The following is an 18,902-nucleotide window of genomic DNA, read 5'->3' as shown; positions in this document are numbered from 1 at the left end:
AAAACGGAGGGGGTGTAAGAGGGCAAGCTGAGTTTCCATGAATGAACAGATGCTCGTTGAGGAAACACCTCTCCTAGAGTGCCTCTGGATGACGTGAGGAGAAAAAATCAGTCGGTGTCTATAACCTCATCAAGAGGATGGAGACAGTGTGGAAGAATACCTACAAAACACACAATTCAAAAGTGAGAAATAATCCAACCAATGTTGAAATGAATGTGCCACCGCTGTAGCAAGGAGCGTGTGCACGTGCACCTCAAGGCTGATGCCGAAGACCCAACTACATGCAACTGCTTATTCCAGACTTGCATCAGGTTGTTTTGATCGTATTTTAATCAGTGACATGCTTTTGCATCTGTGGTACTTGATTAAAGAAGTTAATTAATTTGGTTTGCGGGAATGCGAGCGTCAGGATGGAGGTGCGCGGAGGCCGATGATCAGCGGAGCACCGCGCAGTTGATGGACGATTGGCAGAGAGGAAGGACCGTGAGTGTATGTTTGGATGCGTTTTCATCCCATGTGAAATGTACCTTCCTTGGCGCTGACCCCACTGTGCCAAGAACACGTGTACGATGTGAGGATATCATTAAACCACGAGATAGACACGTAAGAGTGCGATGGGGAAGACCCGTGAGTGTGGCAGCAAGGCGTGTGTTGGGGCAAGCAAGGACCCCCGAGCACTGCGGCAAGTGTTCGTGATGTGAAGGGACTGCACGGAAACCAGGCCAGCTTATTGTAACCCAATGGCGCTGAAACACTACTTGGCCTGGACCGTGATGCTGGCAGCCCTTCCGGGGGCCACAACACAGTGTAACTCTTGTATCGTTGATGTGGGCATTGACGACGCGCTGGGATTTCTGGACCCCAACCTGTGCTGTGACGAGCTGGATTACCCTTTCACCTTTCTGGCACACTTCAGCGCCAACCAGCACAACATAACTTTTCACCTGCACGAGTATTACCTACTGGATACACAGGTAAAGCACGGCCACCCACTGACGCCTCCATTTTAGGAGCCAGCAGTGGGAGCCCCGCATGTCAGACTGGCCCCAGGCTGTAGGTAGCTGCCATACTTGGTTTACTTGGTTGCTCCTACATATCATGTACTATTTCACTCTTTTTCTTGTGTGTGTGTGTGTGTGTGTGTGTGTACTATATATATATATATATATATATATATATATATATATATATATATATATATATATATATATATATATATATATATATATATATATATATATATATATATATATATATATATATATATATTCATACATACACGTATATGTGTGTGTGTGTGTGTATGAATGTATTTCCTTGAATTCCTACCGCACAGCCTTCAAAAAAAAAAAAAAAGCCTCAGAAGTTTTTATTTTTATTATATTGGAAACTTGAAGCTATTACTGATGGCAGCGTCTGGCTAACTTTGTGGCTCCATGTTTGATAATAATAGGCTCCTTTCCCAGCCTTATTATTTTTTTTTTCCCATCATTGATAATTCTACAGAAACTTTAAAAAAAAAATGTGATGTACGGAAGGAAATTAAGTTTAAATCACACACACACACACACACACACACACACACACACACACACACACACACACACACACACACACACACACACACACACACACACACACACGTACAAGAATTAAGAACCTGCTGAGCGGCAAGTGTCAGCACAAGCAGGGCTGGGCGTAATGGCATTTCAAAACTAAATTAATTCTTACTTTTCACCTATGTAATCGTACACAGTACCGAGTTATTGAGATGAGATGAGATTGAGATTTTTTTTTTTTTTTTATCAAGAAATACACGAAATGCCTAATCCTGCCAGTGTTGACGGTTGCCGTTCTGCTGTAGGGCTTTCCTTGGAAGAAGAAAAGAAAAAAAAATAAATTCCATTTCTTACTGACTTTATAATATAATGTTATATATATCTTCAGGTTTCTGTGGATGTATGAAGGGAAAATGTAAAAAGTAAGGCCAGGGAAGGAATCTTACTAATTATTCATGACTTTACCCGTCATTCACAGTTAGATTGAAAGACGTTGCGATCAGTAATCTGTTCAGCAATTCCTTGCAGGAATGAAAGGATCGGCAACATGAATTTTGACTCTGGGATCAGGCGGAAGTGCAAGTCATGAGAATCTGAAGTGTGTTGGTGTGCATCATCATAGACATTGTTGTATTGCAAACCGGCAGTCTCAGTTTGGGGTGTACTTCGAAAACCACAGGAATCCAGGTTGTCATTCACCCAGTTATTTACGTTTTGCTGACATAATCACCGTGCATCATGAAGCTGAAGGATGCCGATGATAAGCAGCATTATTATAACTCCAGTCTCACTCTGGCAGACTAAACATGTTTTAGTGCATTGTTATATAATGTTTATCTATAATGAAGGTATTTGCTTCTCTGTTTACTATGTACTATTTACAAAGTACGCAAAAGAAGTGAGAATAAAAAAGTTTGAGTGAGAGAGAAAGGAACGTGGCAACGCAAGAGAAAATAATTATGATACGTAATTTAAAATCCGATTAATTCATTGTCTTGAAAACAGCAAGTTGTGTTATTGAAATACCGGTGATTTTACTACTAAGGCTTATAATAAGAACGTGTTGGAGTAAAATTATGAAGAGAATATTATATAACATGGCACCGTTTAACATCAATAAACATGGCAATCCACTACCAAAGCATTTGTTGGCATGATGTGGGACCTTGAGTGTGAGATGCTTAGGTTATTGTTTACAGAAAGAAAATAATAATGTCATACGTACCGTGATGTGAAGAAGTACACGTTTATGGTGTTTGTGTGTAGCTTTTGAAATGGAAGCGTCCGAGTTGTTAAACAAGGGTACAGGGAGAGGTAAACACAAGATTACTGACGCCTCAAAACTCTCAGGGACTTAGCGCCCCACCCCGTAAGTGTTGAGGAAGGCACGTAGTGGATGTTGCTGCAAGTACTGTTAAGAATTGAGGATGCTTTCCCCCCCCCCCCTCTCTCTCTCTCTCTCTCTCTCTCTCTCTCTCTCTCTCTCTCTCTCTCTCTCTCTCTCTCTCTCTCTCTCTCTCTCTCTCTCTCTCTCTCTCTCTCTCTCTCTCTCTCTCTCTCTCTCTCTCTCTCTCATGTAATCAACTGAAAATTAGTTTTGTTACTAAGTGAATAGATCTGTGGTGAACTGTATCAGCTGATCAATCAGAGTAACTATGTAGTTTCCTTATAAACACGGTCCTCATGGATTGTATTAAGCCTTGGTGATAAATACTCTTGGCATCTCATTGGGTCTTTTTTCGACCTTTTTGTAACCCTTCACCAGAGCCTCTCATACACAAAAGAGTACTTGTGTAAAGTACATCATAACATTCGAGAGTATAACAGCTTGAACGTGGTGTCTTGCAGTTCATCCTCTCTCTACCTCCGTTCATTCCCAGGGATCTCACCTTTTCGTCCTCTTTCTTATTATCCGTAGGTTCACCGTGACACGTGAATTAAGTATTTACGTACTATATGATCTTACTTAACAGGAAGTAGAAACTATAAAAGTAATTTTTATTTTCTTTGGGTCTCTCCGTCCATTTTATGAGTGTGCCAGGACTGTCAGAACCACAGAGCCACTTTTGAGATGCCACCAGTAATATGTGACCCACTGGCCTGCCGCAAATGGATGATTTAGTTTTTTTTTTTTTTTTTTTTTTAAGAATTGTGTTGGGAGGAACGCACTTTCTTTTTTCTTTTTTTTTTTTACTTTTTTATCTTCATTCTTTCTTCCTTCTTTCCTTCCCTCCTCTATTCTTCCTTTCTTCGTTTTTTTTCTTATGTTGTTGTTGTTGTTGTTGTGGTGGTGGTGGTGGTGGTGGTGGTGGTGGGCTGTGTGTGTGTGTGTTGTATATACACTTTTGTATCTTCCCTGTCATGCTTATTGACAACGATAAGTCACACAGCGCTTTCACGCACGTAAAATAACTTCGCAAGTAAGAACAAATAACATTAACAATTTCATTCCAGGGATAGTTTAGGCTATGTCTATGTTAATATAATTCTTTTAATTTCACCGCTGATCCTTTCATTGTGTGGATCACGGTTTGAAAAAAAAAAAAAAGCCCAGAAATAAATAGGTAAGTGGGTCTCGAAATTAAGTAGGTTAAGGTTATTTTAATAATTCTTGTTTATTTATTTATTTATTTATTTATTTATTTATTTATTTATTATTATTTTTTTTTTACCTTACAATTAAGATCCAGTGAATATATAGCAGTGTTTATGACAGGTACGGGTGTGTCAGAGTGTTTTCTATGACTTACATGACAACTACTTCTACGTTGCCGACGACTACGCCATCGAGAGCTACTGCTTGGACGACTACCCGATACGGTGCCTCCCTGACGAGTTACGCAACCTCAGCTTCAGATCGTGGAGTGAAGACGGGGTCCTCAACATCACGGTCCTGACCAAGCCTCGTCCTGTCCTCCAAACACATGGTAAGCAGTCAACATGCTGAGGGAATGAGGAAGTCAGATTACAAAAGGTGGAGAAGACAGTAGTAAGGGAAAAACTATGAGGATATGAACAGTAACAAGTATTACACGTTAATGAGAGAGAGAGAGAGAGAGAGAGAGAGAGAGAGAGAGAGAGAGAGAGAGAGAGAGAGAGAGAGAGAGAGAGAGCGGGTGGGGGGATTTCTAGCGATTATTTGCTCTCATAAGTGATTGAGAGAATTACAATTGAATCAAAACTGTTTGTTATTTGCATTATCAATACATGGATACAGGTTGATCTGTTTGTCCTATTTTATGTTATGAAGACCTGGCATTTTACTGGCTGACGCGTGTTGTTATGCCCCTCCTTTCCTTTCATTCCCTCCTGTCAGGTCCTTACGCCAAGAGACCCATCTTCAACATCACTTTTGAGCGCCGACGAACGGGCGAACCCGCCCTCATTGCTGACGGAGTAAACATCTCCAACCTTGACATGTGCAGCTTCAATGGCTACCCAGTGTTGATCCCTGAGGCAAACCGGTGGGTCTCGCGATCTCGTTGTTGGTGGTGGTGGTGTTATATTTGTTGTGGTTTTCAGAGAGAGAGAGAGAGAGAGTGTGTGTGTGTGTGTGTGTGTGTGTGTGTGTGTGTGTGTGTGTCAGACTCATTTTATCAGTGACTACGTGTTTGTCTCAGAGGAGTCTCTCTCTCTCTCTCTCTCTCTCTCTCTCTCTCTCTCTCTCTCTCTCTCTCTCTCTCTGAACAGTAATCATGTTTGCCCTCCCAATCTTTGTTAGCGATAATAGGAACAAACTTTTTGTATACATAAGTAATTTGTGATCGTAGTTTATTAATGTTAAATCCTTTCACGTCATTATTTCGGTAAACACTTCCCTGAGGGGTAAAAGTGTTTAATTTATCTGTCTTACGTTCCTCGTCCTGTACTGCAGTAAGTACACCTGTTACAGTTACTACAGTCACAGCCGCGAACGCAGTTATCACTGCTGTATTGTGGCCGTTACATGAATCTATTTTCGGAAGAACGTAACAGTATTGAGTCAGGTTTGCGTGGTGGCAGGCGCTCTTGACCCACCCACGAGTACCCCGTCTCGCAACACAACAAAGTGCTCCCCGCCACTTCCCCTCCTCCCCCCCTCTCTCTCTCTCTCTCTCTCTCCTCTTCTCTCCTCTCTCTCTCTCTCTCTCTCTCTCTCTCTCTCTCTCTCTCTCTCTCTCTCTCTCTCTCTCTCTCTCTCTCTCTCTCTCTCAGTTAATACATAATATAACTTTTAGAAGAAGGATTTAGCTATACATACAAACATACGCAGATACGAATAATACCTTATACACATTAATCTAACGGAGCAGTATACAATACAAGCGTACACAGGTGTGCTGTACGTAGCAGTAAATGCATATTTTAACTTTTGTGCAGATTTTAAAAAATATTCTCGTTTATAAAGGAGAAAGAATCAGTATACGTTTTGAAGTGTTTTGCGTGACTTTAGAGTGTTTCGGCGTCACGAGAACTTTTTTTTTTTATTAAATGAAAAAAAAAAAAGAATGTTTCCTCTTTTGTGCGAACAGTCTCAGCGTTTCGCAACCCATTCTTCGTTGTTTACCTTGACAGTTTTCAGGACTTGTTTTTCTTTCTCTGATTTAAACTGGTATTCTCTCGTTCAGGTGAGTGTGTGTGTGTGTCACCAAATTTTCAAGAGTTATTTTCGTTCTTTCTCCGTATTCCAATCAGGTCAAGACTATTCACCTTCAAGTGCCAGTGTGTGGGTGACGCCTATGGCAGCAACTGTCAGTGGGGAGGAGAATGCCACGCACACAATCGCAACAACCTCTGCAGTACACACGGAGAATGCAGGTGAGTGTGCATTTACCTAGATAGTATACTGTAACTACATCTAAGTTACACTCTAGTGGTAACTATTATGTCCATTTTATTATTTTTTTTCCTTAGTTGATATTTATATTTCTGTTGTATTCAATGTCATTCAAATATCTCTCCCTCAATTTTTTCATAGGTCTTTAAAAAGTTCAGTCTGCCCCCTTGGTATGTAATTGATCCTGTATGTTATTTATTTTTCCTGTCCATTTATGTCTGTAACATGCAAAAGACTGACAGCCAAGCTCATAAGGAATACAGATATGTGTTATTTACTGACGGTGTATTCATGCACCATGTCACCCCACCACTTGTGTTCTACGTCATTTGTAGTGGACTTGGCTTACATTTTTGTTATTGTCTCCATATACATATCCACCCCACTGAGTCCCTTCATTCCACTAGGTGTATTCTATGTGCCTATGCAGGTTTCTTATGGTGATCTCACTTTGAACACTAACTGCTCATGTATCACAGTAGTAATAGGCAGGTAATGTTGCATAAAATCATACAGCAATAGTAATGATGATCATTTCCTATGCATATATGATTACATGATAATTATATCAATAATTCACTGTGTAACATGATTTTTGTCCTTGGGCAACAACCGTTATCTTCTATTTGCTTGTGCATAGAAAACATGGAAAAGTACTGATATTTATTTCTAAACTTTGTTTTTGTGGCCAGGATAATGATATTTATGAAATTTACCTATTCCCATTGGGAGAAAGTGGCGAATTTGAACTCTTATTTGCACAAAGTAGAAACAAAATGATATATGATATAAAAGTAGCTTTTATTTATTCTAGGATTACACAAGTGAGACAATAAAACATTAGAAATTAGTAGTTTTCCTTGATTTATGCTTATACTGTAAATTACTTTCACAGCTCAGCCACCAAATATAGTCTCCCATCATGTTTTCATTATGTGACCCTTGGTAGCGGTGTTCAAATTCAAGTACATCCTGGTGGAAGTGCTCGCCTTGCTCCTCAGAGTATGCCTCCATGTTCATAAATTTATCAAAATGAGCATCAAGGATATGGATTTTGAGGGACATCCTGCAACACATCTTGCCATAGTTTCTCACCAAGGCCTCAACAAGTTCCACTAGGTTTCAGCTTTGTGATTCCTCAAGAAGCCAAAAACCACTGTGACAAAGCTGTTCCATGCTGCTTTCTCCATCCTAATAAGCTTCTTGGGGAACTCCTTGCACTCCATGACTTATTTGTGGACTGATGAAGACACTGGCATCTACTTTTGCCACAGACAAAAGATACTTGAAAGCTGCAGACCCCTTATCTAGAGCTTTGAAAAATTATTTCATAAGGCCCAATTTTAAGGGCAGTGGAGGAAACACTACCTTTCTGGTATCCAATAATGGCTACCATTTGATGTTCTTTCCAAAATTAAACTCACTCCACTGTGGCCAGTCCTTCTTGTGGTAGTGTGCCACAGTGTGCCTGCTGTCCCAAAGGCAAAGATAACAAGGAAACTTCATAAAGCTGCCTTGGAGACCCATCAAGAAGGCCGTCATTTTGATGTTTCCAATAACCTCCCAACTGTACTCTTCATATTTCAAGGCACCTAGCAAGATGTTGACACTATTGTGTTCCTCTTTGAGCTGACAGAGTGAGTGAGGGGAAGAGATGGATACATGTTCCTTTTATGAAGCAGCATTGCTTTGAGGCTCCTTCACAAACTGTTGATGAAGAGGTGCCACTTGTTGGGGTAACAGGTGATTCAAACTGCTTCAGACAGACTGGTCACATTGTGGCAAAAATAAAGCTCATCTTGACGAGTAAAAAAGCTTGAAAAATGCTGGTGATGTTTTCTCTGACCAGATATTTTCACACTTTCATCTAACAAATTCTACTGCTTGAGTCTCGACATCAAAAGCTCAGCATTGGACTTTGTAAGACCAAGATCTCTGATCAGGTTGTTAATGTCATTTTGGTTGGGGTAGTAATGGTTTCTCTTCTCATTTGCACCTCTGAAATCTGGATCATTGACTTTATCTTCTGAACTGTTTTTCTTTCTAAAAACTGCTGCTTTCTCTTTGGAGGAGTGGGTATGGGCACCTCAGAGCAGTGTGGCACTGGTGCAGTGTATGACATAAGGTCTGGATATATGATAGCAGGTTAGTTTCAAAACATTGCTGTCCAGATCAGAAAAAAAACAAAGTTTTTTTTTTTTATGTAGGAAGGATACTGGCCAAGGGCAACAAAAATCTAATAAAAAAAAATGCCCACTGAAATGCCAGTCCCATAAAGGGGTCAAAGCAGTGGTCAAAAATTGGTGGATAAGTGTCTTGAAAGAATAATTGTCATTTTCATTGATTTCTAGTTAAAAGCAATTAGGAAATAACATTTATTGACCAAAGGCAAAAAAAGTTAAAATTTTGTTACACAGTGTGGTTTTTGCAAGTGTTATGAACCAGGCGGGGGAGAGAAGTTATCATACGTAGTTAGCTGTTTGACAGGTAGGTAGCTCTTCTTTGCAGGTACTACAGAGGCAGCATCAAGTGTATGTGTGACAAGAATCACTTTGGCTACAGGTGTGAACATCACATATCCAGTGGCCAGCCTCTGCAGTCATCAGGTGAGGGAACCAAACACTGCTGACATAAAAACAATGGCAACAATCTCTCTCTCTCTCTCTCTCTCTCTCTCTCTCTCTCTCTCTCTCTCTCTCTCTCTCTCTCTCTCTCTCTCTCTCTCTCTCTCTCTCTCTCTCTCTCTCTCTCTCTCTCTCTCTCTCTCTCTCTCTCTCTCTCTCTCTCTCTCTCTCTCTCTCTCTCTCTCTCTCTCTCTCTCTCTCTCTCTCTCTCTCTCTCTCTCTCTCTCTCTCTCTCTCTCTGTTTCTTGAAGCCTTAAAGGAAGAGAATTATAAGTTTAAAAAATGGCCTGACATATGATTCCTTTTCAAGCTTGTAGAGAAATGGGATTGGAGTGCAGCCACTTGTGTTCCTTAGTGAAGGAGCCACACTGCCTATGTCCCCCACACCTGGTGCTACACAACTCCACACACTGCATCCCTCGAGGTGAGTGGGTGATGGGAAGGTAGCTGTGTCATAGTTATGAATTTAGACTCATTGAAACTCAAATAGACTCAGCTGCTGAAGTCACAAGGTGGTGGTGCTTGGTGTTTGTCATGGAATTAAATGATCACATTCATTTTAGTGGAATATTCTGATGTTTTCTCTTAATTTAATAGAATATTTATGTGCATCTCATTTTGATGGAATATTCTACTTGATTTCTACTGATAACTGAAATTAGGGGCAGATCTTGATGGACTTGTAATGATTACTATTAAATGTAAAATAAGTGGATGCAATTCACCAGATCATGTCCTCCTCCTCCTCCTCCTCCTCCCCTCCCCTTCCCTCCCCTCCCCTCCCCTCCCCTCCCCTCCCCTTTCCCTTCCCCTTCTTCCACTACCACCACCACCACCCCTTTCTCTCGCTGCCGCTGCCGCAGCCCAGCTGGTGGACGTGACCGTGCAGCTTGTGGAAAGCCCCCACCACTTCCCCCTAGACCAGGTGAGTGGCTCTCTGCCTTGCATATGAATCCTCTTTGCAGAATAGTAGGATGGGAAAGATAAGGAAAACAGACTTTGTATCATTAAGTTTGCCAGAAAGGTCATGAGCAAATAAATGACTCTAATCTGTTAGAGGATATTTTAAGGAATCAAAGGCAGAAGAAAATTTGTTTTCCGGGCTGATATGCCTGCTGTATGTGTTCAGTGATCAGTTGAAGAACATATTTTGATATATTCAACTAATAAACTGCTGTTAATCACCTATCACTTGTTCACTGTAGGAATGCTGACACTGTTTTTTTAAAGTCTGCTCAAAGGAACATTATATATATATATATATATATATATATATATATATATATATATATATATATATATATATATATATATATATATATATATATATATATATATATATATATATATATATATATATATATATATATATAAGGTCAATATTTATGATTCTCAACTTCCTTAAAGTTTCTTTTTTAAATGTCAATCCAATGAATGTGTTGAACCATAAGTGAGAGGGCCACTCCCTAGATTTCAAATGCATCAAAGATTATGTTGTATTCGTCAGGTCAAGGAGCTGCTGAGGGAAGCCTGCATCACAATGGTGAATGCCAGCTATGAGGATAACAGGTGAGCTATTAAGTTGTATTGATCATCCATCAAGTATGTGAATGGCAGGGGTTACCATCAGCCTTACACTCTTTGGTTTAGTCCTCAGACATCAAAAACTGGGTGGGGTTGCTGTGGCTTGGTGAACTCCACACACACAATACAGGCAGCTGGATAAAACCTTCCTGTTTCTGAAGACCAAAGTATCACTGTGGAACCACTATGAGGTGGCCCTCAATTGCTCCTGCTACAGCTTGCCAAGTAGTCACCACACACCTTTCACACTCTCTGCACTCCCTCATCTTCTCTACTTCTTTCTCATCATCAAAACCCCTACTCCTCACTCTCTCTTTCCACAAAATTCCACCTCTGATTTTTCCTCTTATTGCATGAAGCCATCCTAGATAGAGAAACAAACCTACACATGCCACATTGTTTTAGCTCCACCCACTTTCCAGCCACCAGTAGAGGCTGGACCAGAGTGTATATGGCAGGCATGAACATTGAGTTGTTAGGACATTGCCTTGAGATGCTGTTTGTAAAAGATTTCTTAATCTTTTACATAAGGCAAGGATGTATGGTTAGTCATTGTGATCTTAATTATACCTGGTTAGCCTCTCATCCTTCTATTCAGATGACTGGCATATGTGAAGAGAGTGTGTGTGTGTGTGTGTGTGTGTGTGTGTGTGTGTGTGTGTGTGTGTGTGTGTGTGTGTGTGTGTGTGTGTGTGTGTGTGTGTGTGTGTGTGTGTTTGTCCATCTTATCCATAGGGCTTAATTAAGCATGCCCATTCCTAACTTCTTTAGAATATTATTCAGCATTCAGAGGCTAAAATGCATCTATACCTCAGTTCAGTGGTGAACATTTCATCAAGTATATGTGACACTCCAATTTTTTCTGATGTCATTGTCTTAAGCGTTCATAGAATGTATATTGAAATGTTTAGCTTAATTCACAATTTCAGTTGATACCTCTTGCATGAGAGGTTCCTTCACTTTTATGTTGCTCTAATATTATTACTCATCTTAAACAAAATAGTAAGGAGTTTCACTTCGCAATGAACAAGTATCAGAGAAACTGCCTCCCTGAGAAGAGCCAGTGGGAAGCTGTACTGAAGTCTTCTGTCAACCTCAGCCTCCCCAAGCAAGATTTTCTTTGGGTCGGTGTGAGTATACTGTTATTTGACAAAAATGTAACTAAATGAGTTATTTGTTATAAAGCTGAGTATTACTCCTTCCTTGGGCTTTCCATAAAAGCAGTGACATATTTATCTGAAGGCAAAATAGATTTTTAGACATGAAAGGCAGTAACCAGGTAGAGGTTGAGCCCTTGATCAGAACATTAGGACAGCACTTACAGTATATGTTGAGACCATAGTGATCATCAAGTCCCAAGATAATTTTTTGGGTTTTGTATTCACAGTCACTACATGGCTTCCTTCCTCCATCTAGAATAATTTCTGGTTTTCAGTTTTTGTTACACCACACATTCATAAGACTTAGTTTTCTATAAGGATAAGTCTCTTAGAGAGAACATGGGGCAATACCCTTCTAGACACAGTGACATTTTAATATATATATATATATGCCCACATGGAAGGAAAGCATTCAGGTCTTTACCACTCACAAAGGTGCCAACATGAGCACACCTGTTGCTAACCTTGAGCAATTAATTATTTCTACCAATTTAGCTGCCTTTGGAGCTTTACAGAGGTCTACTTCTGGCCATCCCACAACTAGTAGACTTCTGCCATGTTTGAGAAGACTGTCAGCCCAGGGAAACTGTTCTTTATGCAACTTTCATCTTTCTGTTGATGAACCAAACCAATAGTGAGACAGCTGTCACTTTTGAGATAACAAATAGCCCTGGAAGCAACGCTGACAGCCTGGGTTATCTGCTGTAAAGACTACTTGTTCCATCTGAGCAAAGGTTCTTTTTTTTTTTTTTCAGCAGTTGCAAGTTTTCAGCACTCTACTGTGACAGCCATAAATAGAGCTGTTGAGCTCCAAAGACAGAAATAACAGGATCCTCAGTAGTTTGCAGCAGTTGCACTTGTATTGCTAGCTTTGTAAACATTGAAGACCTCAGTGCTTTGTCTTTAATCTTTATATGCAATGGTTTGGGTTGTTGCTTTCATTTAAGATTACTTCCTCCCACAAATAAAATAATGTTTTGCAAAATAAACTACACACTAGCTAATATAAAGTTCTCCTGTGCTTTGATGTAGGTATTAATTTCTTTTGCATCCCTTGCATGGCTTTTGTAGTGATTGTATTGAGGCAGATTGGCTGCTGTATAGTGTGCCCTCATGAAGCTAGAAGTCACTTACTGAAAGGACTCGTGATTTTCAGCTTGAGAATTATATGCATAAGACGCCACAATAGTGCTAATATTAATGTAAAAACAACCTCATTGCTACAGTAGTACAACTTGTCAATAATAAATCAAAACTAATCCTTGTAAACAGAGTTTTTCCAAGATGCCATTGCTTAATTTGCAATATGTAATCATCCACTTTTTTCTCTTCCATTTATACTTTTCTGCCTCATGGCAGCCATTATCAATAAATCCTTTATCATTATTGTTATTATTTTTATATATTCTTTGTTTGCAAAATACATAATCTGTGCCATCTCTTCCTGTCTGTGAGATGACTTTGACACAGATAAATGCAATTCAAGTTTTCACCTACAGCCACTCAACAAATCCGTGGAAGAAGGAAACCTGGTGCTGAAGTGCACAGTGTATACATCATTGCTTCCTGTCAATGTGTCCTTCTTCATTGGGCAGCACCAAATATTCAACAGTGAAGTAGAGTCATGGTGAGACACTTTTTCTGCTTATCACAAAAAAGCTGGTCTGTAGCTCTAAGGTTTGATTGTATGTAGGATGCCATTATTTATAGTGTAGAAGCTGTTCTCAGAGATCCCAAAGTGAGCCAGCCACATGTCAGGTTGCTCTGAGTGATACAAAACTAAGTTATAGTAACGGTTCAGCTCTTCAACATGAGGTGTCATCCAAACAGCAAATTCTTAGTTTTTTCAAAAAGAAACAACATCCATATATGACCTACTGACTGCTTCATTCATGTTTGTATGCACATTTACACCACTAATTTATTTACAGTTGATGATCTGGCACCTCCTTTAGTCCAAACAAAATGATGATGAGAGGTAACTCTTGATAATGATAATAAACCAATATCTTGTTATATGAGTTTACCTTTAACTTTTTCATGAATAATTACAACTTTAGTTTATGCATCACATAGTACTGGCCCATCAACTTTCAGGTAAAGTTAGAAAAGTGTGACCAGGAAGGACACATCTTGGCACCTTCCTGCCAATTTATGGTTCCTCTTCTATAGTTCATTCACTCCTAACTTGCAACTGTATCTTTAGCTACTTTTGTAACTATCACTGATTGGACAGTGGCTCATGTAAATTCACTGTTGATTGCTATGTGGGTCACTCAGCCTGTCTCCCACTTAATCCAGACACTGGCCACTCCATGTTACAGTTTTCAATGGTCTTCCCTCTGTCTCCTTTATTTTGTGCAATACTTGCTTGGTTTATTGAACATTAGACAAAATAACAGTAGTTGATTATGTATGTGTTAAAACAAAGTTAGAATTGACAAAGAAGAAACAAGATAATGTGAGTTAAAGTTACAGAGTTGAAAATGGTTATAGTACTATCCTATTTTTAATAGAATTATTATGATATAACTAAAATTAGTAGTATGGGATAAAGTTCTTGTGAACATAGTATCAAATTTTAGAAAAGGTGGAATGGAAGGGTGGTAAGAAATTTCTTTCTCCTAAACTGAAGGTGCAAGTCAGCAGCAGCTCAATGACATAAGGACAAAAACACACAGCTGTTGTTGCCTTGCACCAGGATCCTGAAATAAAAACTGTCTACGACCCTGGCTCTCCACCTTATCTGAAAATTGATAACACCATTATGTTCAGGAGAACTTCTTCTATTACATACTGTTTTATGGTGTGAAGTTACCAATACTGAAGTGCTGGTCTTGTGACGTTGGCGATCGTGGACATCCACCTTTCCTTCTCATCTGCCATCCTTACAGTCTCCAGCATGCTGTACCTTCCCCTGATGTCCAACAAGCTGTCCAGGAATTTTATTTTCTGACATCCTCTTGTTCACCTTCCTGCCACTCTTTCTAATAGACAATCCCTTTCCAATCCTCTCTGTCTCAGTATGTGACCCAAGAACATCAATTGTTTTCTGACACAATTCAGTAACTGTCTCACTACCCCAGCACTATGCAACACTTCTTCATTTGTTACTCTTTCTTTCCATGAGATCCTCCTCAGTCTTCTTATGAACTACATCTCTGCAACTTCTAACTTTTCTTTTCATTTCCTTTTAGGGTTCATGTTTTACATGTCCATGTCATGAAGATGCCATGAAAAAAAGCAGCATAGGACATAAAGCCGTGTAAGCATTTTCAACTCCTTAATTTCAGCTCACATTATCTCAGTTATTCTTTGTCAGTTTTATCTTTGTTTTAACACATGGAATCTACTGTTAATCTTCTATCTAGTGAGTCAGTATTACACAAAAGAGACAGAAAAAAAGAGGAATAAAACTTGTAGTGTTTAGAGGCTGGCATTAGCCCTAAGCAGGAGACAGGGTGACTGAGCCACAGACCATGTAATGCTGAGGCAAAAGGCACTGCAATGAGTGACAAGGTTACAAAAGTGGCTAAGTCTCCAGTTGCAGGCTAAAAATTAATGGACTATAGTAAAAATTTTTTGTTAACTTTTGGTGGAGTTGGAGTCCTTTTATTTGTATCTTTTCCATTCAAGTTGAACAGTGTTGGTTTTATTTTCAGGATTTGGCTTTGGAGTTTAGCTTATTGACACAGGCTAAAAGGTTGATTCCTTTTAGCAGAACAGTAAGCGATACACTAGATGGCAACACTGCAAAGCATCTGTTTAGTATGATACGCTCTTCTTAGCACCATGTTGGATGTGGCAGTCAGTAGCTGTGTTGAATTACATATTTTGGAGAAAAGCTATATAACCTTAATGGTATTGTTGTTGAAGTGTTATTGAAAAGCAGAAGACACTGGTTATGAATATGTGAGGAATATTCCCATTGATTTTCTGACTTTGTAATAATTAATCATGACAAAATCAGAATTCAGGGAATTTTCCTTTTGTATTTTTCATACATGTTCACCTTTTGCCAAGTGACATGATAGTATGTCTCATTTAACAAAACCAAGAAGTTAGGGAATGATACTGAATACTTATTATTTTTCAAAATACTTGGCTGATCCCTAAATGTCTTTCCAGCTATGGCTATTACCATGACAAAGTAATGACTTCCTGGCTTGAGAAAGATGACTCCATAGACACTACTTGTTCCTATAATAACATCTGTACCAACAACACAATTTGCACCATCACGCTTAAGGCGGGAGGGATATGATCCTGACCTGGACTGGGGAAAATTCAGTGTGGAAGTCAGCCAGGGCAACACCAGCACTCAACAATCAGTGGTGGTGGATGGTGACCCTCGCCTGGTGGTGGTGGTGCAGCCGCCCAGTGCTGCTGTGAACAAGGTTAGGTATGGGCACCAGGGGCCGTGCTCTGCAGGGATTGCTGGATTTGTCCATCATCCTGTGTAAAGATAAGGGGCCTTGTGCCATTCTTAGGGAGCTAGAGTCTTTGTATGAGGAATTTTCATTTCTGAGAGATAAACAATGAGATTGTTCATATTGTCGTCATGTCTTTATGTCATTTTATTTTGAGTCCACATTGCTGCTGTGTGAAAAATTTACATTACAGGGATTGGTGAAAGCTTTTGTTTTCTTATTTTTCTATTCTCAAAGTCTTGAGACAGGCAAGGATTTCTTGTTGTTGGAGAGTAGATAATGTGCAGTGTAGACATGTTAAGGTTCAGGAATTATTTATTCCCTTACCTTATTGAGAGGAGTCTCACCTGGTTCTGGTGGTAGGCAGGAGCATGGCAGTGTCTGGTGGGCAGGACAAGCCAACACCCTGTCATTGCCTTCCTGAGGAACAAAGATAAGCTACTATCTTATGGAAAAGTAGATTCTTATGTGCAGAGCACACATAGATCAGTTTGGCTTTCTTTACAAACAGGGATGGTACTGGAGATTGAAGCAAGAGAGAGAGAGAGAGAGAGAGAGAGAGAGAGAGAGAGAGAATTTGATTTGTGTGTTTTTGTTCCTCAGAGTGGCAACACCACCTTAATATGCACACTTGTAGGGGACTGGAAATGGAATGAGGACTGTGAAATCAAGTGGGTATTCCCTGTGGATAGTGGTGTCTTTGAAGTAGAGGACGCCTGCATGTGATATATCATATTTGTACATAAAGCACCTAAAGGTAGGTTTTCCTATTTTCTCATTATTTTTCACTTCTTAGTTCCCTTATTTTTAAGCTAGTAAACTACCTTTTTACCTCAAGATAACTTTCATTTCAAGATTTTCTAGCACTAAATATTTTTTAATCATGTTTTTCAGCTGGTTATGGTGGAGGTTCTCTCTCTCTCTCTCTCTCTCTCTCTCTCTCTCTCTCTCTCTCTCTCTCTCTCTCTCTCTCTCTCTCTCTCTCTCTCTCTCTCTCTCTCTCTCTCTCTCTCTCTCTCTCTCTCTCTCTCTCTCTCTCTCTCTCTCTCTCTCTCTCTCTTCAGATCTTCCTTTGGCTTTCACTTCTTGTATATGTGTGAATAAAAAGATTGTATTTGTTGACAATGTACCTATGTGAAAGCCAGGTTTGAAAGGAAACATAAAGATTAGGGTCCCAGGTAGTGCATTGCAATGAGTGATGCATTGATCACTTTCAAGGGTTGGGAAAGGTTAGGATGGAATGGATGAAGAACATTGGTGATGCAAGGATAGAGTTTGGATTACCTTTAACTAGAAATATATAAGTGTGGATACAGTAAATGGGAAAGATTCCCAGTGGTATGATTGATAAAGTATGTTGTTATCAGTGATATAGAAATTTTAATTTTGTATTTTATTTTAAGGGTTTATATCATATTTGAGACTCAGGTACTGCTTTAGTATAAGGAAATGTTTCTAATTATTCTTCTGTACGTACCACTTGATAGCCACAGATACAGGAAAAAAGAGAGATGAGTGATCTTATCTACTTCCAGCGATCAATTACCGTTACATGTGAAGTGGCGATTTGGCGATTCTGTGACGACAGAATGAACAGGAGCACAAGCATGTGTGTGGGCCGGGGATGCAAGCCGCAGGTAGTAACTGTCCACTGCCTGGACCCAGAAACCCTCTTTTGTCCAGAGCAGAAGGATGCCTCACAAGCCTGGCACATCACACCTGTAATTATGTCGGGTATTACTGTTGATCCCTTCTTTTGTGTTACACTCTCATATCTAGAATACTGTCTCTCCTCCTAGTCTTCATCTGCTTTGTCAAAGAAACTGAAGTGTTTGTACTTTTATAGTAATGACTTTGTGTATTTTCTTATACATCATTGGCACAGTTTGCCTCCTGAAAATGTGTGAAAGTCCCATATACCTTGTTAAGAGAGTGCCTCAGGTATTGCAGTAAAAGTCAAGTGAATCACAAACACCTCCTTTCCAAAAGTGGGGTCACATATATTTTCATTTTACTAACTTTAACCATCTATTTCTTTATATCTGATACCAGCATCCAAGAGCACCCTTAAGGGGATGGCCATGATAATGTTTCACTGGGTAGCTGCTGAATACCTCAGAAAAAGACAGCTAGAAAACACAATAGAACAGTAACTGTTGTGACCATAACTTTCATGGTTATGTCAACAACAACTGGTGCTCAATGGCTGGTTCAGCTGAAAACAAATCATTGTTATAAAGCTAACACTAGTGTTTACACGCATCTGCCGACTCACACAACACCTGCCCACATCTGTATCCACCATTAGTAGTGTCATGGTTTCTGTTAATAACTAAGTAAATTAGCAATATATAATGGTAATATTCTGTTAATATAAGATATAATTTGACAGCTGCTACCTGCTGTCTAGTAAAGCTCTGGACTTGGACTGTCCAGTGAATATTTTGACTGAATGTGAAGTTTGGCATTCTGGCTGGGAAAGAACAAATAGTGAAGAGTTCCATTTCATATTCTCAAGGTGCTGGCTCATTACAAAGACCTCATTTCTCATTCCTGAGTGTGCTTCCAATGTGAGCTGGGCTTTACCCACACACTTCAAGACAGTGTACACTTACCCCTTGTTAGAATTTTATGTTTTATAAGTCAAATATAAAGAAATGCTTTTTATATTAAGAGCTCCAAAAAGATGGGTGGTACTTGGAGATAATTGTAACTATATTGTTCCTGCT

The 18,902-nt window shown here is 39.6% G+C and overlaps 1 protein-coding gene across 6 annotated transcripts; it reads left to right on the top strand.

Moving 5' to 3' along the window:
- Positions 1-196: 196 nt before the first annotated feature.
- On the top strand, positions 197-16,927 carry LOC135093331 (uncharacterized). Of its 6 annotated transcripts, none has more exons than XM_063992522.1 (12): positions 199-974; positions 4,276-4,486; positions 4,876-5,023; positions 6,234-6,356; positions 8,938-8,981; positions 9,310-9,423; positions 9,863-9,924; positions 10,507-10,568; positions 11,587-11,713; positions 13,243-13,370; positions 15,872-16,140; positions 16,777-16,927. In XM_063992522.1, exons 1-11 carry the CDS (start codon positions 741-743, stop codon positions 16,005-16,007), a joined length of 1,389 nt encoding a protein of 462 aa, XP_063848592.1. In that variant the 5' UTR covers positions 199-740; the 3' UTR covers positions 16,008-16,140; positions 16,777-16,927. The 6 variants fall into 6 exon arrangements, with proteins under 6 accessions (XP_063848593.1, XP_063848592.1, XP_063848595.1 ...); XM_063992521.1 differs by having other exon boundaries at positions 203-974; positions 8,884-8,981; positions 11,587-11,707; XM_063992520.1 differs by having other exon boundaries at positions 209-974; positions 8,884-8,981.
- The last annotated feature ends 1,975 nt before the right edge of the window (positions 16,928-18,902 follow it).

The sequence above is a fragment of the Scylla paramamosain genome, chromosome 42, assembly GCF_035594125.1.
Source record: "Scylla paramamosain isolate STU-SP2022 chromosome 42, ASM3559412v1, whole genome shotgun sequence".
NCBI lineage: Eukaryota > Metazoa > Arthropoda > Malacostraca > Decapoda > Portunidae > Scylla > Scylla paramamosain.
The sequence above is the reverse complement of the archived record's forward strand: the minus strand, read 5'-3'. Positions and strand labels throughout refer to the sequence as shown.